This window comes from Myodes glareolus, chromosome 3, assembly GCF_982192425.1.
Source record: "Myodes glareolus chromosome 3, mMyoGla1.1, whole genome shotgun sequence".
Lineage (NCBI taxonomy): Eukaryota > Metazoa > Chordata > Mammalia > Rodentia > Cricetidae > Myodes > Myodes glareolus.
The window spans coordinates 29,998,344-30,023,089 of NC_142028.1; the positions used below are offsets into that span (position 1 = coordinate 29,998,344).

General features: G+C 49.9%; 1 protein-coding gene across 12 annotated transcripts in view; it reads left to right on the plus strand.

Moving 5' to 3' along the window:
• Mical3 (microtubule associated monooxygenase, calponin and LIM domain containing 3) overlaps nt 1-24,366 on the plus strand; it is a 182,780-nt gene extending 158,414 nt beyond the window's left edge. For 8 of the 12 annotated variants that reach the window (XM_087904290.1, XM_087904292.1, XM_087904293.1 and 5 more), the window contains 6 exons: nt 976-1,086; nt 1,986-2,079; nt 18,084-18,149; nt 20,880-20,979; nt 21,094-21,167; nt 21,250-24,366. In XM_087904290.1, coding sequence (XP_087760416.1) covers nt 976-1,086; nt 1,986-2,079; nt 18,084-18,149; nt 20,880-20,979; nt 21,094-21,167; nt 21,250-21,434 — 630 coding nt within the window. In that variant the 3' untranslated portion in view covers nt 21,435-24,366. Of the gene's footprint in view, nt 1-975; nt 1,087-1,985; nt 2,080-6,608; nt 6,660-18,083; nt 18,150-20,879; nt 20,980-21,093; nt 21,168-21,249 lie in introns of all 12 variants that reach the window. The other 4 variants (XM_087904294.1, XM_087904300.1, XM_087904301.1 and 1 more) reach the window with 3 other exon arrangements.
• Nucleotides 24,367-24,746: the final 380 nt, after the last annotated feature.

Sequence of the window (24,746 nt, forward strand, 5' to 3'; positions counted from 1 at the left end):
GGGTCTCACAAAAGAGGACAGTCCCCCACTTGGTGCTTTTCGGTGGCTGCCCAGAGTCTGTCCCATCACTAAATGCTTGGGAGTGTGGTGGCCCCTGTGTACAGGTGGCTGGCACGTCCGTCCGTGTCAGCATGGGACTTCCACCCCAGCTCCCCTGCCAGGTCATTTCCACCCTTGCGCTCCGTCACAGTGGTCGCCTCTGCACACCCAAGCAGTCACCACCACTGTGCCTTTCTCAGCCTGTGTTAGTCTGAATCCACCAAGATTTAAAATGGAGGCATGCATGCTGTCTCTCCTTCACAGGTTAGCTACTAAAACGGGTATGACCCCTTCCACCTAGAGAAAGGAATCCCAAAGAAGACGGAAAAAGAACCCTCACTTTCCAAACATTTTCTTTTTCCTGTATGCCTCAGAATATGAGGCCTAGGGAAACATTTTACTGTGGTTTTTGTATTTGGTTTTTTATTTTATTTTGTTTTGTTTTTTTAAACCACCACAATGCCTTTAAAATAAAAAACCACAGACATTCTAGGTGGTGGTGGCACGTGCCTTGTGGTCCCAGCACTCAGGAGGCAGAGACAGGAAGTTCTTTGTGAATTCCGGGACAGCCAGGACTACACAGATAAATGCTGTTTTGGGGGGGAGGGGAGATAAGCAAAAATAAACAAATAAAAAAAAAAAACCCAGACATGCTTTTATGGCAATTATGACCTCAGTGCCAAAGGAGTGTGTCTGTCTGAGTTTTACTCTTCTAACACTCACCCTCAATTAAGCCTCTTGTCCCTGCCACAGAGGTAAATGTCTCACATTGAGGTCTCTGGCCTAGCCTCAGCAGAGGCGCCTGCACCGGCCATAACCAGCTGACTGCCAGGCAGCAGCTCCCATGTAGGGGACAGTCCTCCTCGTAGCCTCGCCAGCTTGCCACCCAGACAGCCTCCACCTTCATGCTCAGGAGCTCTCTCTCACTTTCTCTAGCCCAGAACCTACACAGAAGAGGAGCTGAGCGCCAAGCTGACGCGACGCGTGCAGAGGGCAGCACGGAGACAGGCCAAGCAGGAGGAGCTGAAGCGGCTGCACCGAGCCCAGGTACACGCTGGCAGTGGGACACCGTGTGCAGGTGGGCGTGGAGTAGCATCTGTGCCCCCAGAGGACCTCATCTCCAGCCAGGAAGGTGAAGAAGCCAGGGCAGAAGCAGAGAGGGGCATTCATGGCTTCCAAGATGACAACCTCAAAGTACCTCAAAGTACGCTCTACAGAGGCCGGTCTTTGTAGCACTCTCTACAAAACTCCGTGCTTTGAGTTTTCTGGAAGCCTTGGTCTAGAGTGGATGTAGAGTCAGCAACTTCACTTGTAACCGTAGTGTCAGGGGTCAGTTTGTGGCCCTGACCTCTGCTGGAATAGTCTGGGGTTTTATAGGGAAGCTCAGAAGGACCTCTGGTTGTCAGCCTCCATCCTCAGGCTGCACAGGCTAGTCCGGTGGTTCTCAGCCTGGGGGTCATGACCTCTTCACAGGGGTCATCTAAAACCATCAGAAAACAGGTGTTTACATTATGATTCATGACAGTAGCAAAACTACAGTATATTATGACACAGTAACAAAAATAATTTTATGTTTGGGAGTCACCACAACATGAGGGACTGTGTTAAGGGGTCACAGTATTAGGAAGGTTGAGAACCGCTGTTCTAGACACTTCTTTACTAACTTATCGAGACAGGACTTCTAATTGCTCCATCCAGTGCTTTTACAGCCTCCTTGCTGTAAAGGTCCAATTAAGTCATTTTTCAATGCTTTTGAACTATTCCAGGGAAAGATAATAAGCCCCGGGATCCAGCTGCATGCAGCTGGCACAGCACACTGACTGTAATGCCCCTTTCAGAGTCTTGATAACGCTTATCTTTTTCCCACCTTGGGCCTGCAGCTTGATTCTCCTCCCGGAAGCTAGAATTAAGAAAAGTCTGGAAGCTTATGCTCTGTTTTTCCATAGATCATCCAACGGCAGCTGGAGCAAGTGGAGGAGAAGCAGAGGCAGCTGGAGGAGAGGGGTGTCGCGGTGGAGAAGGCCCTGCGAGGAGAAGCAGGTACTGTCCGGCCTCCTCTATGAGGGGGCTTCTTCTCAAGGAGAGAGTCCTTCTTCCTTTCTGGGGTGAGCCAAGTGGGCGACACCTCTTCTGAAATTCAGCTCCTTCTCTGTAGGGTTTTCTGAGTTTTCGGCATCATCAAGGTCTGGTGCTTACCATGTTCAGGCAGCCCAGACACCCAGGCCCGCTCCCCGGCCCATTCCTCAGCTTGCTGTTGCCATGCAGAACAAAACCCCGGGCCCTGTCACCTGTTGGCGGCACGCCCTGACCTTTCTCTTCCTCTCCCTACCATATTCTCTAAAAGAAAATATCAGGGAATAAGGGAGATTGTCCCACAAGGAACCATCACAGAACTGCACTGAACAGGCCTCAGCCTGCTCTCCCAAGTGTTCCTCCTGTCCTCAATTCCCTGGGCTCCCTCCAGCCTGAGCTACACAGCCACAGAGCCTGCCTCCTCTCCCCTGTGGGGCTTCTGGCTGCCCTTGCTCTCTGATTTCCCTGGGTGAGCCCAGGCTTGTGTCCGCCAAAGGCTGGTCACTAGGAGCAGTATCGGACAGGCTTGGACTTGTGATAAGTTCTTGCGGCCTGGAAAGCTGTTAGAGCGTCCCTGTGGTCGGAACCTGCCAGGCTTGATATGGGTGGGTACACAGAAGATGAGGTAGCTGAGCCATCTCTGGATTCAAGGTCAGCCCAGCTTCAGGCCTGGAATGATTGATCTCTGCTTCCTTAAGATCCAGGCCTGGATGGGGACCCTCTTCTCTCTGCAGATGGCCACTGGCCTCTGGGTCTAGCATTCATGATGTAAAGCTACAAAGAAGGAAGGGACAGGGCCTTCCTTCCAGACACGGGAAAGCAAGCTTGGACACCTCCTGGGCAGGCAAACCAAAAGAATTAGTAGGTCAGACAGGGCCAGCCATTGCCTCGTGGGCTTTCTGAACACTGGCCAGTGGTCTAGCCTCGAGGTGTGGGCCTGGATCCAATTTTGCAAGTGGAATTCCCAGCAGAGAGTCAGGGCAGGCACAGAAGCAACCTTTCCTTCAGATGACCCTCAGGAGAAGACTTGTGTCGGCTAAGAGTAGTGACCCTCAGGTGAAAATGTGTCCTGAGAGAGAAGGATGAGTTTGTGCCTCACCTAACGCTAGACCTAATGCTTGGAGCCCATGCTTCTAAAGGGAGTCCAAAAGCTTGAGTCATTTTGTGTCCAGCAAGGTAAGAAGACTGGGAACAACTGGACAAGGGACACTGGCTTCCACACCAAGCAGTGAAGAAAGGATTCACCCACATATTTTCTTGGCTCCCCAGTGAGCCTGTTGCCCTGTCCCCAGCCTACAGGCCTGCCCCTGCCTCATTTCCTCTGACTGATCTCCTCAGTGCAGCCTGAGTGTAGGTTAGCCCTCCTTTTGGAGATCCTGGACTACACAACTATAAAGGCCTGTCCCCTCTGCTACTCTCTCCATGCACAAAAGGCCAGAAGGGAACCTGCAGCATGCCTTCCACCTTCCTCCAGATGACTTCAGCTAAGGGACAGCTATGTCCCACAACAATAGCTGGCATTGCTGTCTAGGTGCATGAGCTCATGTCATGGACTTCCCCAAAGTGCTCTGTCTCTCCCGCTCGCGAGGTTCAGAGGCTCAAGGAGATAGCCATTCGTTGATGGTTTCTGGAAAGTGTCCAAGGTTTCGTATAACTGGAGTCTGTTTCTATACTTCACCACTTCTGTAAGAGTCATATCACTCCAGTTGCTACCAGTGAGCCAGAAAATGAAACCATTATAAATTGATGGAGAGACCCGAGAGATGGCTCAGCATGTAAGATTTTTACTGCTTTTACAGAGGACCAGAGTTCAGTTCTCAATACCTACATCAGGCAGCTAATAATAGTCTGTAACTCCAGCTCCAGGGGAGCTGTCTCCCTTTTCTGGACTCCACAGACACCAGTATTCGCGTATACATGCACACACACACACACACACACACACACACACACACACACACACACACAAATACCCTGAATTTCTCCTAACTTTAGTGGTTTTCGGCTTGCTTTGGCAGGAAAGCCCATTGTACACAATTGCTAGTTGAGGCCTAAAATCCAAAAGAATTATTCTAAATGTTTTTTTTTAAAAAATTGAAAAACCACGTACACACAAACTGGAAAGTACATGACCCAGGGGGAGCTGCAGATATTTGGAACCTCATTGCCCAAGTGCAGCTCTGAGGGCTTCCCAGCAGGGGCGTGTGGTTGCTCTAAATGGGAGCCTTTTCTCTTTAGCATCTCACCAGGAACTCCCCAGGTATCTGCACATATGACAGATGCTCACAGATACACCAGCTGATAGCAGCTCATATTCTCTATAAAACAAAAACCAAGTATATGGGCTGGAGAGATGACTCAGCAGTTAAAAGTACTTGGTGGCTTTGCAGGGGACCTAGATTTTGTTTCCAGCACCTATGACTGCTCACAACCATCTGTAACTTCAGTTCCAAGGGATCCAATACCCTTTGCAGATACCAGGTATGCATGTGATACAAATACATGCAGGCAAAACACCCATACACATAAAATAAACCTTTAAAAATTATAACCAAAAAGCTTCCAAACATAAAGAGAAATCCCAAATATACTACTCTATGCTGGCATGATACATGAGCCATCTGAAGGACCATACCAGCCAGCAGTGGGCTCTGAAGTCAACTCTCCTAAGCCACACTCTTCTCGAGGATCCCTGGACAGTGGCACATGATCTCTGTCATTTCCAGCAGGACTTGAATTAACATCTTACTAATGTATTTATGAGAAGTTCAAAATTCTTGGACATGAAGCAAAAAATGCTTAGACCTGAGAATCCCTCAAAAGCAGGCTCACTGGAGGTGTCCACTGTGTCAACAGTTGGCACGTGAAGCCCTTGAACATGGTGTACATTATGTCCTTCAAAGGTTAGAAGTCACTGTGGACAAGTGTCTGGGAGACCCCATGGAACCTCTCTTAAAGAGCCCTAGGCTTCAGCAGAAGTTTGATAGCCTTGTGCCAGTCCAGCTCCTGACTATAGGCAGATCTTTGCACAGCCCCCTAGACCGGAAGGTGAGACTGTCTCTGAAGCTGCACGTCACCCTGTGACGCATCTGTGTTTCCAAGTACGTTCTTTTCCTTTTCTTACACTTAACACTTCCTGCCTGGGGCTGGACTGGTGTCAGTTCCCAGTGACCTTGTCCCTTCCTGGCAGAGAGCGTCTTAGAGACTGGGTGTACACAGTGGCGGTACCTTTCTCTCATCTCAGCCCGTTCGTTCCACTTGGCCTTCCCATGTACCTGGAACGCAACAGCACAACTCCACTTCCTCCCTGAGCTGTACAAACTCGTCAGAGCCTGCCATCCTGTCTCACGTGGTGGTCTCAAGCCTCCACTGGGGTCAAAGGGGTCACTCTCTGTTAGCCAAGATGCCCTTCATGGAAGAAATCTGGCCAGAGTTGCTGTCAGGTAACCTGTATTTGTCGAAGACTTCCAAATATACATGCTGCACGGATTAGCTCCAGAGCCCTGGAGACTAGGGCGAGGCTGAGACTTGTGGCCTTCTTGTCCCAGAATCCGAAGGGAGCCTCTCTGTTTCTAGAACTCTGACTCAAGCGTAGAGCCACTGGACTGACCTTGAACACGAGCCAGGAAGCCACCAGAGGGCACTCAGCTTTCCGACATATCCATCCTTAAAAGAGAAGGTTATGGGTTGCCTGGGTCAGCATCCAGATGGTGAGGTGGCAGACATTTTGGTGTGCTTTGGGCTTCTTTATGATTCTGGGCCCTAAAAACTGCTAACTTAGGACCCACTTGCTGCCAGGCTCCCCTTTGCTCTGTAGGCACGTTAAGACAGCACACTGCTGGACAGGATGGCCTGTGGGCTGAAATTCTGCCAGTGTCCCAGCTCATTTCTTACCTTGAAAGAAAAGGCTCTGCGAAGATGGGGGACCTAAACCTCAGAAGACAAGGGACATTCATCTCAAGCCCATTGAGCGAAAGAGTGCCTGCTTGCCACTAAGGGGGTCACTTGCAAGTTCCTTGGTTTCCGGACCTTTCTTTTTTCTTTTATCCCCCCTTCCCTTGATGTTCACATCCTGAAAACCTTATCTTGGAGCCTTTACTATTCAGAAACTAAGTAAGAGAATACCCCTGTTTTGCCCCTAAACTGTTTTAAATCTTGGGTAAGGTTGCCTTCCGGCAGGGTTGGAGTTCCTAACGAAGCCAAGTCCCATCCTTGATGAGTCGTGTTGTGAACTGAAATCTCCCTGACGTTGACTGGCCTCTCCATCCCATGGTTTATGCCTCCCCTCCCCCAATACCCCGAGCTGCACAGATGGCCTGTGTGTGTGCGCGCATGCCTTGCTTTACAGACATGCACGCTTTCCAGCTACTCCACTGGGCTCCCTCATGATACTTCTGCCTGTTTTATATGTGCCATGCATTTGATAGCTTTTGGGTCGGGGTGGCAGCAGGGTCATCTTACCCAATAACTCTGTCTTCACCACTTCCTTGTTGTAGACTATTGGGGAGAGTCTTATTACAGTGGCCTCATCGACTTGCACCTGGGTGGTATGTATGGCATCGTCACTGCTGGCACTAACCCTGAGACGCCCTTCCCTCTTGTTCTCCATCCCAGTCCCTGCTCACAGCAGTGAGGAGAAACCAACCTGATAACCAAATGGCAAAGCACAAACCCTTTTCCAGGCTCAGTGTCAGAGCGCTTCCCGAGTGTGCACCAAAGCCCTGGGCTCCATCCCCAGCACCACCAAAAAGCAGCAGCTGTCAGGTCCTTTCCTCCGTGTGTGCCACACAGGAAGATTTAAGTTTGAAATTTTTCTACATTTCTCTTTGAAGTAAAACCTACCCCCACCCTGGCTCCACCCACCCCGCATCTGCATCCCGGTTCGTTTCATGGTCTGCAGTTGGGCAGCGATTCGTTCACACTCACGTCCAGACTTTTATCCTGAATCTCCGCCCTTTCCATGTGTCAGTTTCACATCCACTGGGATGCTCACCGGCAGCAGCACTCCCGATGCAAGTGTGAGCTGGGGGCCAGACTCCGCGGTCGAGCCCTTGCCTGGCATGCCCAGGATTCCATCCCCAGCACCTAAGGATAAAAGATGTTTTGAACTCAGCTTCCATCGTTTTCCTTTGGAATGTGTCACATATTCCCTAGAGCATGAGGAAGGCTTTATGTGCTGTCTCTGCTCAGATTCACAAGACTTAGCACATACGTAGTTAAGTCTACAGTGTCCCTCCATCACCATGGCCTGGGACTCGCTTCTCACTGGTCATTTGGGGCTTAGTAGACATGCAGATCCTCCGACCCGCAGCCCACACCGTCTGCATCAGAAGCTCCACAGAGGAGGACTGGGTGTCTAGTCTTACAGACTTCCCAGATGGTTCTGATCCCTCTAAAGCAGGGGAACCCTGGCCGTGTGGGACTGGATGTTTGTTGTCCTGAACAGAGAATGGCCAGTCATGAATCTTGCTCCTAGACTCTGAGCTGGTTCCTCCTGGAAGGCTGCGATGTTTCAAGATGAGCGTGTGTCCAGCCACTGGTTGTCTGGTGTAGCAGGGCAGCGGCAGCTCTCCTCTTCTTAATTAGGTGCTCTGGTCTCTTCACCTGCCCTTGGGGGTTCCATGCCTCCTGAAAACAGACATGCAGGGGAGTATAAAGCCCCTCCCTTTCCCATGAGAGAGACACTTCCTGGCCCACTCATTTAAAAACCATAGTCTGCTCCAAAACTGCAGAAAGACCCTGTCTCAAAAAACAACAACAAAAAGAATAAAAGCCATAGCCAGCAAAATGGCTTATTGGTTGTGGGTGTTTGCTTCCAAGTCTGAAAACCTGGGTTCAGTTCCCAAGACTCAAGGTACAAAAGAACCAGCTCTCACAAGTTGTCCTCTGGCGTCCAACACACATCCTCCAACAATGCATGCAAAAAAAGACTTCTTCTTTTTTTTTTTTTTTTATAAGCCAGGCCAAGCTAGGTATAGTGGCACACATCTTTAATTCCAGCACTTGGACGGCAGAGACAGATGAATCTCTTAATTTTGAGACCAGCCTGGTCTACCTAGCAAGTTCCAGGCCAGCCAGGGCTACCTAGTGAAATTCTGTCTCTAAATAAATAAAGCCAGGCCATTAACACACACCTTTAATCCCAGCACTCAGGAGGCTGAGGCAGGTGGAGCTCTATGAGTTAAAAGCTCACTTGTCTGCATGGTGAGTTCCAAGCCAGCTGTAGCTACGTAGTGAGACCTTGTGTGCCTGCAATCTTAGCACTAGAGAGCTTCAGGCAGGAGGATGGACATGAGTTTGAAATCAACCTAAGCTAATATGAGGCTATCTAAAAACAATAAATCCACAAAACTAGAATAAATAGAAATAAGAACCAGAGCTAGGAGATGAATCAGTCGCCCCCATGAGTGCCCGTCGTGCAAGCGTGAGGACCTGAGTTCCAGTCCTCAGTACCCACGTTAAGGAAAACAGCCGGGCATGGTGATGTGCACTTGTGATCCCAATGCTGGAGAGGCTGACCCAGGAGGACTCCTGCAGCTTGTTGTGCAACTAGTCTGAGCTCCAGGTTCAGTAGCAGACCCGGTCGCAGAAAACTGAGCGGAGGGCTGGTAGCCTAAGGAACTGGGCCTCTGGAACCCTCATGGTCGAGAACCAACACCCGCAAGTTGTCTGCTTTTCGGTGGCATGGTCATCCCACCCTCACACGATAAATTCATGAATTAATATGTTAATAATGATTGCAGAGGTGGCACAGTGGTTAAGAGAACTTGCTGCTCATCCAGAGGACCAGAGTCCAATTCCCAGCGTTCATGTAAGGTAGCTCAAAACCACCTGCAGCTCCACCTACAGTGGATCCGACACCCTCTTCTGGCCTCCGTGGGCGCCTGTGTACATATGCCCAAACAGGCACACATACAGATTTTTTAAAAAGAAAAATAAATGTAATTAATAAAAAACATTTAAATGATGGGGTAAGCGATTGAGAAAAACAGCTACTGTCCACCTCTTGCTTCCATACTCCTGCATTCACATATGCGTACACAACACACACAAGTAGATAAAATAAACGTCAGGCCTAGGGGTGTACATGTGTGCACATATGCACCATATATACAAACGTGCGTCAAATGAATCCAGAACCAGGCAGTGCACTTGCCCAGCATGCACCAGAAGGTCAGTACCTTCACTGGTCAGTAGGTCGGACCCTTGGCTCCTGCGTGGGTGGCATGTGCCAACCTCTGCTCTCTTTGTCCCCAGTCTTAGGCTTCCAGGGGTCCACATGGCCACAGACCCCTTTCAATGTCTCCAGGTTCTAGAGTGTTGGGGGGCTCCCACCCACGGCCATTGATTCTGAAAAAGGGCTGATGCTTGCACCCCAGTTAACAGACCCTGTCTTGTCTAACGCCCTGTCTCCCTTCCTTGCCTACTCCTAACAGTTCCCCGTGTAATGTTCATGTCGTTCCTGAGGTCTTCCCCGTATGTGAAAAGATAATATACGTTCAGGACATAGTGGAGGGAGTGGCCCAGACCCACTTCTTGCCACATAACCCAGCCCTCCTGCTTGAGATCCTGGCTTTTGTAGCATAGCTGTCTGTGTGTGTCTTGAATGTTGTCCTTAACCCACTGCTCAGGTAAGGCAATGCAGTGGGTTGTTTTCTGTGACCCCAGACCCCAAACTCTAACCTTGGATTTAGTATGCCAGGGGATTCTGGGCTGAAACCAGATCAGCAGGAAAAAGAACAATTTGCCTTGGTGGTTTTGAGACCCCCCCTCCCCCAGTCGGACACCGTGCTGCTTCTGCCCCCCACCCCGTCCAGAATCTCACTGCTTCCTCCTGCCAGCCACTCTGATTTGCCCATGGTACCGGTGCCATGTGGGTTCTGCTCGCATGTAGGCAGACACTTCTGCCCAATGAAGGAAAATGCAGTCCTCTCAGAAGAGGGACACTTGTGTAGGCCAGGAACCCACATGGTAGAGGGAAGCAACACCTGCTCTCTTCGGAGAGAAAGACATAAATGCCACGGTAGAGTCTGTTCAGAGTCTGCTGGGGTTTTCCCTTCGGACACATATTTTAATATTCATTATTTGAGAAGTACTTGCTCTTTTGAAATCTGGATCTTGAAGTAGATAAAGAAGCTGGCTGATCCTTTACTCCTGCTTCCCTAAAAGGCCACACAGAAATGCCGTGTGTGGACCACGACTTCAATCTTACTGGGGAAGAGCTTTAAGCAGACTTGGAGTGTTGGAAAGTCCTCCCTCACCCGAGATGTCCAGACTCCTGATTGCTGCCTGATGCTGGGCCTGCTCACCACGGTGCCTCAGTGGGGTCCCTATAGCTCTTAGCCTGCCACATGTAGGCTTGAAACCCACATTAAAGTCTCTTTGCCAGGCACACCCGTTTCCCCAGCGCTCCAAAGGCAGAGCTGAAACAATTGCAAATCAAAGCCTCGTCTGGACTGAAAAGAGACTGTTGTTTGTTTGTCTTTTCAGCCCATCTCGGGGTTGAGGATATGGCTCAGAGGCCCAGAGTCCAATGCACAATGCCAAATGAAAAAGAAAAGGTCTCTTATAGCCAAAAAGGTATAGCAGTTTACTTCCTTGACTAGCTGAACCATGTAATTTGGAAAGAAGTCATTAAAATGGTAGCAAGTGGCCCTTGAGCCAGAGAGAAAGGGTTCCCACATCATAGCCCTGTCCGTCCTCCCCGGACATGTAACAGGCACAGCCCAGCCCAGCGAGCCTTGTTGCACTAGAGCAGGGTGCCTGGAAATCTACAGACAACCAAGTGTTCTGAAAAGCTTAGATTAAAAATACACATAAACCGTCTGTGGTAGCACATGTCTTTAATCCTAGCACTTGGGGACAGAGGCAGACGGATCTCCATGAGTTCAAGACCAGCCTGGTCTACGAGTAAATTCCTGTCTTGAAAAACCAAAAACATGTGTAACTTCTAATTTTACAACTCTTACTTCACAGTCTGTCTCTGAGTGGAATGAAAGGTTTGAAAATACAGTGTGCTGGGGCTGGAGAGATCGCTCAGGGGTTAAGAGCACTGGCTGCTCTACCACAGGTCCTGAGTTCAATTCCCAGCAACCACATGGTGGCCCACAGCCATCTGTAATGAGTTCTGGAGCCCTCTTCTGGTGTGCAGGCAGAACACTGTATGCATAATAAACAAATCTTGAAAAGAAAGAAAAAGAAATGTGGCATGAGGACTGGGAAGGGATCCCATGATCACCAGTGAGCTGGAGAGAGGCCTGCAAGGCCTGTTGGTCCCCTCCTAAGTGACTTTCTTCCATTGATTTCCTTTCATTGGGCGTTGATAGGTTTCTGCCTTTCTGGTCAAGCTGAACATGTAGCCTGACTCTGTTTTTATGTGATACTCTGTGTGTGTGTGTGTGTGTGTGTGTGTGTGTGTGTGTGTGTGTGTACACGAACTCAGGTGCCCACTCACATCCATGTGCATCTCACGTCTCACGTGTGTTTATCCTAGCTCACCAGTCTACAGATTCATTCTGTATTGAGCTCTTTAGTACAGCGCATCTCCTGGCTCTGTCACGTGTGTCCCCTGTGCCTGCTAGCCAGCAGCCTCCCCCTATCTGGTGCTTACACGCTGAAGCATGGTGTCGGCCACCTGGATCCCTGAGCAGGGCCTTGGTGCTTGTAATTGCAGTGGCTGGGGATGACCCCAGCTTGCTGTGCAAGCCTTGGCTGTGATGTACTGGAAGGCGTTGGTGTTGATCAAATAGACTTGGGGTTGGGGAGAAAGAACAGTTGAGCATGCTCTCGGTCAACAAAGATTTTGCCAATTTTATGCAAGACAGAACTGAATATAAGCAAGAACCTCATTCTTCATACCCACGCCACCAAGTAGTTCTCCAGGCCTAGGAGGATGTTACTCAGTGGCAGATCACTGACATCAAGAGGCCCTGAGTTGTGTCCCCAGGCAACAACAGAAAGAGACCAGGCACATACATGCCTGTAATGGCAATACCAGGGGATCGGGAGGCCAAGCTGGGCTACATAAGACCTTGTCTTGAAGGAGGGGAGAGAAAAGGAGACTAGAGACATAAATTAGAATGTTAGAATAGCTTCCATGGCACGCTTGGGGCTCTGGATTTGATCCCCAGCCCCGCATGAATGGATCATGTTGGTACACACCTACAGTCTCAGCACTTGGGAGAAGGAGGTCAAAAGTTCAAGATCATTCTTGGCTGCATAGTAAGTTGCACATGAGACTCTTCTTAGATAACTAAGTAGGCGTTGAGTCGATGCTGGGCCGCTTGGCAATAAATAGATCTCATTGCTTTGAAGCGAGTGAGTAGCCAGAGCTGTCCTCCCCCACCACCACTACCACAACCAGACAAGGGCAGCACAGAGCAGGCTGGAGGCCACCAGAAGTGTCTCGTGGTACATAGAGGCTTCCCAGCAGCATAGCTGGGAAGGTGTGAGACCACGCCCAACCTACAGAAGGACAGTGACTGACATTCGCAGACTAGTTGTTTAGACTCCGCACTCTTGCGCGGACAGTGCTCGACTCATAAAAAGTCCCTCTTTCTCACAGTATCTCTGGACACTATGGAACGGGTGTATTTGAAATGTGACAGACTAGGACTTCTGGGGTCTAGCTGCTAAGGACTCCCCACTTTGAAGCCTATGGTAATGCTCCTTTGTCTTGGGCACAGGAGCCTAAGGGGTGTCCAAGACGAATACAGACATGAGACCTGCTCCCTGCCAATTTTTTTTTCATCTCAAATCAGCTCCCTGGTGATCCCTTTCTGTTGTAAATAGGAGCAGTGGGCTGCATCCTACCCCCCACCCGCCCCTCCCAGCTAGCTTTACCTGAAATAATTACACAGAAACTGTATTCATTTAAACACTACCTGGCCCATTAGTTCTAACCTCTTATTGGCTAACTTTTTAATATTTATTTATTATGTATACAATATAATGTCTGCGTGTATGCCTGCAGGCCAGAAGAGAGCACCAGACCTCATTACAAATGGTTGTGAGCCACCATGTGGTTGCTGGGAATTGAACTCAGGACCTTTGGAAGAGCAGGCAATGCTCTTAACCTCTGAGCCATCTCTCCAGCCCCTATTGGCTAACTCTTATATATTCTTTTAACCCATTTCTAATAATCTGTATCGCCACTTGACTGTGGCCTACCGGCATGAGTCTAATCAGCGTCCATCTCAGAGAGGGGAGCCATGGCATCTGCCTGATTCTGCTTCTTTCTCCCAGCATTCTGTTCTGTTTACTCTGCCTATCTAAGCTGCTGTCCTATCAAAGGCCAAGGCAGTCTCTTTATTTGACCAATGAAAGTAACACATAGACAGAAGACCCACCTACATCATTTCCCCTTTTTCTGTTTAAACAAAAAAGAAAGGCTTTCTCTTTAACATAGTAAAATTACATATAACAAAACAGTTATCAAGCAAGAATTACAGTCATAATATTTATATTTACTTTATCTTTTATCATAACTAAGGAAAACTATAACTATCTATTCTTGAACTCCATCAAAGACTCCAGAAGGATATAATATTACCTAAGTAAACAAGAAATAAGCAACTTCCAAACTCTAGAAATGACAGAGACATCTCGCTGCCTGGACAGTCACCCAAAGTGTTTTTGTACCGTTGGGGCATCCATCTTCAGCCTTCAGGCCCATAGTATCCAACAGACATTTCCATGAAGCAGGAAATTTCAAAGGCAGTTCAACCACTGTCTGCTGTATCCTGCAGAATGTCTCTCAGACTCTTTCATGAATCAGGACCCCTGAAAGACCATCTCACCTTTAGGCAAGTTCAGCAGTCCTCTCTCTGTGGGTTCTTCATGTCCAGTTTATGCAACAGTCCAGGCAAGAGCAGTTTCTTACCCAAATGGCTATCAAACTCCATAAGGAGCCAGGCAGTGTTTAAATGAATACAGTTTCCATGTAATTATTTCGGGGATTAACCAGGTGACCAGGAGTTGGGCGGCGGGACCCGCTGCACCTTTTACACCTTTCTTTTTGTCCAGGAGTCCTTGAATCTGGCTTGTCCACTTGCTTTCTTGTGACTGCTGTCCTCTTTTTTGTCCAATCAGAAATGCTTCCCTGTCAGTGTTGGGGTGGGGGGCACACATCTTTAATCCCAACATTCAGGAGGCAGAGGCAGGTGGATCTCTGAGATCAAGGCCAGCCTGGGCTACATAGTGAGTTCTAGGACAGCCTGGGCTACAGAGTGAGTTCTAGGACAGCAAGAGCTACACCCAGAAAAACCCTCTCTCTCTCAAAATAAAAGGAGAGAGAGAGAAATGTTTTCCTTTTTAAGATTAAAAAAAAATAGGGCTAAACGGTGGCCAGCACAGTGCTAGGCACAGGAGGGGTACTTAGTAGGCATTTCTTTGGAGTTCTTTGGTTTTGAGATAAGTTGTCATGTAGCCCAGGCTGGCCTCATGCTCAGTATGTAGTCAAGGATGACCTTAATTTCTGATCCTTCTGCCTGCTCCTCCCAGGTGTTGAGTTACTGCAAGCACCACCATGTGCAGGGAGTGATTTCTCCCATAAATTGTTCTCACCTTGTCCTTAAAACAAGCCCACGGTCCTTTTAGGTATTTCTAGTTCCTTCTGGTATTAGCAACTTTGTAAAAGGGAAGCTCAGTGGAACCAGGCAGAACTGAACGGCTAGATTGGAAATGGGGAACCTCAAGCCATCTCCGCTTACAGCCCATACTGTCCCTGAGGGGTCTGAGCAGTGAGCAGAACAGGTCTGTCTCAGCCTCCATGGTTAGCACCTCCTTTCACGGAAAGGGAACATTAACCTCTTCTCTGCTTCAACCTTGCAGTATTTTGAACAATAAAAAGATTGAGGTGTGTTTTACCTAAGTTTCATTGAGCACCCAAGCTCAGGGTCTTGAAGGTTAATACCTGAATGGTAGAGCACTTGCCTAGCATGCTTGAGGCCCTGGGTTCCTCCCCAACACCCCAGAGAAAGGCAGGGAGGAGAGAAGAGATCCTGCAAACTACGTTTCCGTAAAAGGCAAAGAAATTGTTGAAATCGTTGATCGCCTCTGTGCTTTGCTTGCTCACTCGGTTCAGATTCTGGTTTGGAATGGAATTCCCCATTTGATTCTTTTTTTCTGTTCCATTTCTTCATTTTAAAATAGTGTCTGTTAGGTGTTTTTTGGTTTTGTTTTTCTAATTATGAGTGGTAGGTGTTCATCATGGACATGTTGGGGGCTACAAACCAAGTCCTGTGGGTCAGACCCCTTGAACACGTCCTTCCTTTTGTCCCTTGTTTTGGCAATGTCTTTTTCTCCTCCTTTGGGTTTTTTGGTTGGTTGGTTTGGGTTGGGTTTTTGAGACAGGGTTTCTCTGTAGCTTTGGGGCCTGTCCTGGAACTTGCTTTGCAGACCAGGCTGGTCTCAAACTCACAGAAATCTGCCTGCCTCTGCTTCCTGAGTGCTGGGATTAAAGGAATGCACCACTACTGCCCAACTTCTCCTCCTTTGTTTTAAATACCTGCTTCACCCAATGTTGTCCCTTTTTTTAAATTTTATTTTTTAACTTATGTTCTCAATATTCCGTTATTTTAAATGATGTTCCATAGTGTAAAGGTTGTACGAGGAATATGGTCAAGATGAAAGGACCTAGGGTCTATTGTGTGAGGTCCAGACACTGTTTAGGTGTATGTATGCATTTTAGCGCGCGTGTGTGTAGGTGGAGTTTTTCTGTGTCCCGGCAGTTACTCTCAAATAACCACACAGAATTATTAATTATAAGTGCTCGGCCAGGGCTGGAGAGATGGCTCAGTGGTTAAGAGCACTGACTGCTCTTCCAGAGGATCCGGGTTCAATTCTCAGCACCCACATGGCAGCTACTGCTGTCTGTGGCTCCAGTTCTAGGGGACCCGACACCCTCACACAGACATACACACTGCTTAATGCACATAAAATAAAAATAAATTATTTTTAAAAAATAAATGCTTGGCCTATCACTTAGGCTCATCTCCAGCCAGCTCTTACAACTTAAATTTACCCATTTAGTCTGTGGGCTGTCTTGTGGCTTGTTTACCTCCTCTACAAACTTCACGTGTTGCTTCTTTCGAGTCTCACTCGAGACCCCACAAACTTCTTCCCAGCATTCTCTCTGCCCTAAAAATTCTGCTTAGTTATTGGCCAATCAGCTTTTTATTAACAATGAGAGCAACACATTTTCACAGTGTACAAAAGGATTACTCCACAATGTGTGCGTGTGTGTGTCTTGTCTGCCTGTCTCTCTCTCTCTCTCTCTCTCCATCTCCCCCCCCCTCTCTGTGTATGTGTGTGTGTGTGTCCCTCTCTCTCTCTCTCTTTCTCTTTCTCTCTCTCTGTGTGTGTGTGTGTGTGTGTGTGTGTGTGTGTGCACCTGCCTGATTTTGGATGTGCATTGCTTACATATTACATCACTGTCTCTAGCTAATGAGTACGAGTACCACTACACCATTCTAGCTACATTGCTACCTACTCTTTTGTCATTAGAGTCCCAGGAGGCGGCAGAGAGGGTTGATGTAATACTCATGGGATTTGTCCAGGTATCTGAGCCCCACCTAGACTTTATGCTTCAAAGCCAAGCAGGTTGAGTAGGTCAGCTATGGCAGAGCACATGTTTGGAAAAGACGCAGACCTCAGCGTGTCATGGCCGAGCCCTATGAGATGGGATAAAAGCACTTCACACATTCTGTCTGTGGCTTTGGTCTGGTGGTTGTACCCAAGTATCGGGTTTACCGTGCACAACATGCTTAGTAGGACATGAAAGCCGTTAAAGAAGAAAGAAGTTGTGGTCCCTGCATTTATCCCACTCCTGTGTAGAATGGCGTGTCCAACAGGAGCTTGTGGCTTCAGCCGTCTGGGAACCTGAGTCCTGCTGGTGTCATCGTGGGCCATCCATGTCCCAGTCCTCCCATGGCCCAGAGGCCTTACCTTCCTGGGACTTCCTGTGTCCTGTGTGTGCTCCTGTGGTTCTGTGATGGTCCCTTGCTCAGCTCCCTTCCCTCTCCCTTGAATGATGATCAGGTCTCCCCACGGTCTATAGATATCTCTGCACACTGTCTCTGCTTGCTGCCCATCATTGCTCTTACCAGTAGCATCACTGTGAGTTGTTGACTTGTCCTGCCAGCTCACCCCCTTTGGTCTTACAGTCCACAGTGTGACACCATCCCTCAGTGGTGGCACTGGATGCCTCCAAAAGGTGGGAGAGCCAAAAGCAAAGGTGGTGGTTGGTTTTCCATAGCCCACGGGAGGGATGGTGCTCCAGGCTAGTGGAAGTGATTCCGCTGTGTTCGTAGTTTTCTTCCTAACTTTGCTGGTTCAGAATACAAGGCCATGCATCCCTCAGCCCTACCATGACAAGGGTAGGATGCCTCTGTGCAGACTCCGAGTTCCTCTCTGTGGGCATGATGGCCAAGGGTGACAGACCCTCCCTGCCCCTTAGAGTTATGGAAAAGATAGCTGAACCTTAGCATGTGTGTTAGTGATGACCAATTTATGTAGAACAGTTTATGTAGACTTCGTTGGTCACCTCAGTGACCTCTGGCACCCCCGGAAGCAGCGCTGGCTGCATATTTAGAAAGTAGGCAGACCTACCCAAGGCTTTTGGGTACCTTTAAGGAAGGAGCCCAGGGCCACCATATGACAGTGTTCAAATGTCACTATGTGCCCTCACCAGTCCCTGCTGCCTGCAGCTTGGGCCTGCTCTTGTTTGATTTCTGTGCTGAAGAAAAGGACTTGATTCATTTTGTAGACTTGTTCCCCTGTTTCTGCTTCTCCATTCTTGTGGATTTTTTTCCTTTCTTCCTGTTGTTCCTTTCTCACCTTTTCTGTTTTTTGTCCTCTGCTTGTTTTTATTTCACCCTCTCCCTGTCCCTTTCCACCTCCAAATTCCTCTCCTCCTTTCCCGCTTCCTTTGTCTTTCTCTGTTTCCTCTTCCTTGTTTGGTCCTTTTGAAGTTGAGCCCAGTGGCGGGACTCCACGGCGCAGACCTCTCTCCTTCTGCCCTTGCTGTGTCCAGGAAGGTAACGTAACCTTGCCCACTCGTCCCCACTGCCTCGAGGGGCCGCAACCACCATAGTCCAACAGGGAGCCAAGGCCCAGCAGTTGTTCCTCTCTCTGACTTCAGAATGTCATGAGTATGTGGCAGTTTCTTACAAGGCACAGTATCCCTTTGACTATCTAAGGGAGGATGGGAACCGAGGGGAGCCAGCGAGTCTCTGGGCTCCAGCGTCTTCAGGCTGCAGTTCTGTGGTTCTGCCTACCATTGGTGCTTGGGTCCAGGAAGCTCAGGCCCAGCATACAGAGGGCCAGGAGTAGGGGAGGAGGACACCCCCCCCCACCCCATGGCGGCAGTTTGTATTGACAGAGTCAAGGAATACTGTCCTTACAAAGACTGGTCTACACAAATGCTCCCCAAGTTTTGTTGTTTCCCTCCAGAGCAACCACTGAAAACAAACTTCTCTACCTTGTGTCTTGCTGAGTGTGTCTTGTTTTGTTTTAAGTTTGTCTGGTTTGAAGTCTGTTGTGGTGATAAGATTGTCATTGGCAAGGCATGTGGGCGGGGGAAGGGGCGTGTGGCCATGACTAACCCTGCTAACCTCTTCTCTGCTCCCCATGGCTCTCATATCTGACCACCCACCCCACCACATTCCCCTGCTCATGGGTTGTGACTGAGCTCCAACATGGCTCATGAGCGATGTCCCAGTGTCCCGCCCCCCCCACCCCAACCCCCAGTGGAATTGGGGGTCTTTACATCTGGGAGGTGGGAAGGAGGGACGGACTTGGTACGCTCGTGACTTGCCACTCTGGACAACCTGCATGTCTCAAGGGCTTCATCTCCATGGCCACATGGGCACACTGTGCAGAGACGCTCCAGAAGGAATGCGTGGAACTGGGCTGTAGGCTGCTTTGAAGCCAAAGACCCAAGTCTATTGGAGTGGGGAAGGAGAGTTTGGACCCCCAGACCTGTAGGCAGGCTTGACAGGCCGGGATGGAGGCGTCCATCTTTGAAAGTAGAGCTCAGGGCCAGGAGCCTTCACATCAGGAAGAAGGGTGCATGTGTGCCTGGCATGGTCTGATACTAACCCTTGCGTATGTCAGTTCTGTCTCTAGTGTGGTTACTGGCTGAAGACTTAGGCTTAGGTCTGACATGTGACCAGCATACAGCGAAAGAGCTTGGCCTTTGACTAGTGTGATAGAGTCAGGAAGAAGCAGGCTAGAGCAAGAGAGCCTCACATGGGACCAGCACCTACCTAAGGATGCTGGCCATACTCTTATATAAACTAGGGCACTTCTTGAGACTGGACCATCCAACCAAGCAAGTGGAGGGGACTTAGAGGGCTCCAGCCTGACACCTCTTAACTTGAGGTCTGTGAATAAACTTTAGGAAGCCCTTGAACACCCCAAGTTCTGTATAAAATTACTGGATTTTGGGATGGCAGTATGCTCAGTGGTGGGGCATTGCCTAGCACATGTGAGCTTCTGTGTTTCTTCTCCAGCACACAAAAATAACATTAAAGGAAGTTTATATCCCTGTGGGCAAGGAGCCACTGTGTGCTTCCAAGGCAAGGTCACATGAACAGCTTTGTACACTAAGCAGAAGGACTTCGTTATTTCCTGGGTGATTTGATTCCTTAGAAAACCCTTCCTTGCTGGGCAGTGGTGGCTCATGCCTTTGCCATTAATCCCAGCACTCAGGGAGACAGGCAGAGGCAGACAGATCTCTGAGTCCAAGGCCAGCCTGGTCTACAGAGTGAGTTCCAGGACAGCCAGAGATACACAGAGAAACCCTGTCTCAAAAAGAGGAGAGAAAAGTCCTTCTCCCATGCTCTTGCTGCAACTAAGCCCAGGGGTGTGGCTACTCCTGATGGAGGCAAACATTGATTCAGGGGCAGCTCGAGTCAACAGGTGGCCAAAGAGTAGGAACGGCTGCCCTCCTCAACTCTGGGGTCTGCTGGTGACATCCACCTTGGTGCTTTGTGTCTGCCATGCAGATTCTGCTGCAGTCTTTGTCGGGCCACGTGCTAAGAAGGGGGTGATTTAGGGCAGGGGGTGTAGGTCAGTGGTAGAGCACTTGCCTGGTATGCATGTGTCTAGGTGAACGCACAACAAAACAAAGAAATGGTATCTTCCTGGCCCCGGCAAGGAAGCAGTGGTGAAGCATCAGAGGCCCCTGAAAGAGACAGCTGCTCAGGAAGAAACAGGGTCAAAAGAAAGTAATTTAAGAGCAAGGTGTAGGACTGGGCATGGTGGCACATGTGCCTGTAATCTCAGAATGTGGGAGCATGGAGACTGGAGGATCGGGAGTTCAAGAGCAGTTTGGGTTATATGAAACCTTATCTTAAAGGCAAGGTGTAGTTTGTAAATTTATATTCCTCTTGTTTATTAGACTTTTCCTCCAAAGAGACCTAGTAGCGAGGGGAGAGCGGGTCATTTCATATGCACACACACTTGCATCACTGAGCAAGGCAGCGTTAAGCTCGTATAGAAGGAACAGTCACCCAGAACAAGGCCTGGGCAGGACTGATGGAAAGTCTAGGTCTGTCAGGCCCTGGGGTGGGCACAACGCAGTGGCCTGTCATTCTCTGTCCCCTTCTCCCTGTCAAGGCTGTAGGCAAACTTTGGACCTGGCTTGGGACTGTTCCGGCAGCATCTTGCTTGGCTCTTTGCACATTTGCCCCAGTGTGATAATCCTTCTGGGCTGAGTAAACGGAAACCGCATCCCCTTGTCTGACCCTCAATCTCTTACACAGGCATGGGCAAAAAGGATGACCCCAAGCTGATGCAGGAGTGGTTCAAGCTGGTGCAGGAGAAAAACGCCATGGTGCGCTACGAGTCGGAGCTGATGATCTTGTGAGTGAACTGGGGTTCAGGAACCAGCTACGGGGTTAGCCAGTGTGTGGCACGTCACAGCAGGGTGGGAGAGCTGGTTCCCCAAGTCACCCTTGCTGTCTCTCTCCGTCCCAGTGCCCGGGAGCTGGAGCTGGAAGACCGCCAGAGCCGGCTGCAGCAGGAGCTCCGGGAGCGCATGGCTGTGGAAGGTAAGCGGAAGGCGAGTGGGTGGGAGGGCGAAGTGGGCCACTGTCCCAGGCCACATGCCTGATGCCTTCAGCCACTCGGCAGATCACCTGAAGACCGAGGAGGAGCTGTCAGAGGAGAAGAAGATCCTGAACGAGATGTTGGAGGTGGTGGAGCAGAGAGACTCACTGGTGGCCCTGCTGGAAGAGCAGCGACTACGGGAGAAAGAGGAGGACAAGGACCTGGAGGCTGCTATGCTGTGCAAGGGCTTCAGCCTGGACTGGTCCTGAGCCTGGCTACCGTTGGGTTTGGTTGATTGGCACCCACCTGACCCGGCTGCGTTATCCCAACCCACCAGATCCAGGTTCAAAAGAGACCTGGCATCCCTGGAAGGTTGCACACAGACACCTGTGCTGTGGGAAAACCCCAGGCGAGGGTTATCATCTGAGGTGACTCCACCTCCCAGGAAGGGCCTCGTGGGACTCCCCGTTCAGGAGGGAGGAGACGGGTGTTTGACACGTGCCACAGGGGGCACTCCTGCAGGTCCCCGAGGGCTTGCTGCCTGGCACCTCTTCCTTCCTTCTGCTGGTAAGAGAGGGAAGTGACTCCTCTTCAGAGCCACTGCCACCCAGAGCACCTGAAGAACCGAGTGGCTACTGTCCTAGCACCACCAAAGAAAGTGCAGAAGCATCTGCAGAGAAGCTGTGGATAGAGGGGATCCAGCAGGGAGCAGCACCCATGGGGGTGATGAGGGTGATGACCACCCTCCCATTGCAGGGGAAGCCAGACAGTAGGCAGGTTCATTATGCAAGTTAGGAGGGCGCAGGAGGGCTCTGCCCCCGGCCCTGCCACACACTGGATTCCCAGTGGCCAAGTGCCCCAGGCCTCCACATGGGCAGTGGCCTGAGGCCCGTGGATTGCTGTGTTTTGCTTTTAGTTCACAACGATTTTGACACTGGAAAGTATTGACTCTGGGAGAGCTGAGGGAGACCCTACATGTCGACCTCCCCTCCCCTCATCGATAGACAGGCGCCACCCCTGGTCGGCACCCACAGCAGTACAGGAGATGGCTCTCCTCAGCATTTTTCTGTGTTTGCACATCGAAACGAAACTGACAACCTGACCAGACACTCAGCCACTTCAGACCCTTTTTGTCAATTAACTTATTTTTTTAATACTTGAAAGGAAGCAACTTCATTTTTATACCTTTACTAGAGACACTGATTGCCTGTCACCTGCGTGTAGGACTTGCCTGGGAGGTCTTTGTGCAGCCCTGATGCAAAACTGACCTGATCTTGTTACATGCATTTATTTATTAGCCGTCTTGATAGTGTTACTGACCTGGTTGGCACCAGGGAGCGGCTCAAAGCCCTGTGGGTCCTTACTCACAGCTTCTCTGTCCCCTCCTCCACCCAGCACCCTGTCCCTGCTGGCACTGGACTTCTACAGGGGAGCTGCCTCTCTGCGAGGACGCATTTCAGCACTAGGAGGTCAGGCCTGGAGACAGACCGGCTGCTGTGGCCTCTGCTCTTGGAATCATGGCTCGGCAGAACCCACTTTGTCCAGTTTTGCTGCCAAGGTTTTTCTTCCTGTACAGATGTTAAAGGTGGAGGGTAGCCCCTCTTCACGCTGGCTGAGACCAAGTGGAGTGTGACCTTGTCCTCAGGCCGGCTGATGGCAATGCCCTGGTCCAGCTGGAGTGGCGTGTGTGCGCTGGCCTCCCCTCAACACGCTGGACACTCTGATCTTCCTTGCCTGTACTAGGATTTTCTTGACCTGGCAAGAGCCAACAAGCACCATGTAACCAGCTCCATAAGCCAAACTGCTCATTTCTTGTGGTTCACCCAGAGACCGGTGATGGGGGCCAGGGTGCTTCTCTTTCCAAACAGCAGCCCATGGACCAGTGCATGGGTGCCACACCAATCTGGAAAAGGGCATGCCAGCTAGGCCTGGTGGGAGGAGCTTGGGAAGAAGATATGCCATCCCTGGCCACCCTTCAAGGCTGCCAAGGGCCCACACTCACCCTGGACTTCCTGTGGGAACCACACTGTGCCTCAACTTGAACATCCATCTAACTCCAGAGGAGCAAACAGCAATCTCACCCTTCTCCTCGTGCAAAAGCTGCCATCTCTCCTGTGGAAAGACAGGTGTGCTGCTAGCAACCGCCACAGCTCTGACGTCATCAGTTCCTGGTCTCTGACATGGCATTACTGCTATTTTTATTCTCTGTCTGAAACGAGGAGAGGAGGATGTTCTGGATTCCATTTTCCAACCACAATCTGCCAATCGAACTGGACTCTGGCCAGGACCTTTATCGCCTGTGTGGCCTTCTTAACCCTGTCCGCCTCCCCAGTGCCACTGGCAATCCCAGGAAGCTCAGCCCTGTCATTTCTGCTAACCCACAAGAAAGAACCCATTTCCTGAGTGACTCAAGAAGGACTCAGGGGCTCGCAGCGCCTCTTGTGGCCTCGTGGGTGTCCCCTCCCACCTCTGTCCTGGTCAGCCAAGACCCTGTTGATCTTTCCAAAGCACACGCTGCTTCCTGCAGTCACTAGGAAGGGGGCAGAAATCCACCAGCCTGGGAGACATTCCCCAGCTCTCCAGTAGCAACAGCATGAGAACTTGGGGTTCTCGTAGAGCACCTTCTTTTGGCCCCCAGTTTGTAACCACTAGTTTGCCGTCGATTTCAGCAGTCCGGGGACTCGAGACAGGAAGTGTTCTCCACCTCTGGAAATGCATGCAGGTCTAGGCAGATGTTCTTCCCAGGAATTACGCCTTCACTTGAAGGCCGGAAAGAGAGGGTATATATAGCCACACACTTCATACGTGCATATGATGCCAGAGTGCGTTTGAGTGAGCCCAAACTCAAGGCTCCCCAGTGAGAGCCAGGCCAGAACCCCAGGTTCTAACCCTGCTCAGTTGATAAAGGGCCTTTCCCTCCAGCAGCCGTCCTACGATAATTTTGACCAGCAACTGTAGACTTTAAAAGATAAGACATTTTTCACTGGGACAGGAGAGGAAAGAGTGGGGGCGGGGCAACAAGTATCAGGGCTGGGAATGTAGCTCAGTGGTAGAATGTGTGCTTAGCATGCAGAAGGCCCACGGTTCAGTCCCCAGTATCACATTAAAAAAGAAACGACCCACAAGAGGGAACGGTCTGTTTTATGCGCAATAAAGTTTTTTTTTTCTTTTTTTAAGAAATAAAGACTATTTCTGAAGCCATTTTTCTTCTCTGGGCATTGAGCCAAGACACATTTCCATGTATCTACACAAATCATTAGCTCAGCTTGTAGATGAGTGTCTACAGACAGAGTTGCTCAAAGAATATAGCTTTTCCTTTGGTTTGTGATTGTGATCCCTCTGTGTTGTCCTGACGCAGCCATCAGGAGCTAGCTCTTGAGAAATTCTCTACAGCACCCTGCTTAACAAGAAGCACTGAGTAATGCCAAGGAAGGAGCCAGCCCCTTAGGACGGGGTCACAGCAGGGCGTGGTGGCGCAGGCCTTTAACTTTAATCCCAGCACTCAAGCAGCAGAGGTAGGTGATCTCTGTGAACTCAAGGCCAGTCTGGTCTACAAAGCAAGTTCCAGGACTTTGTGGAGA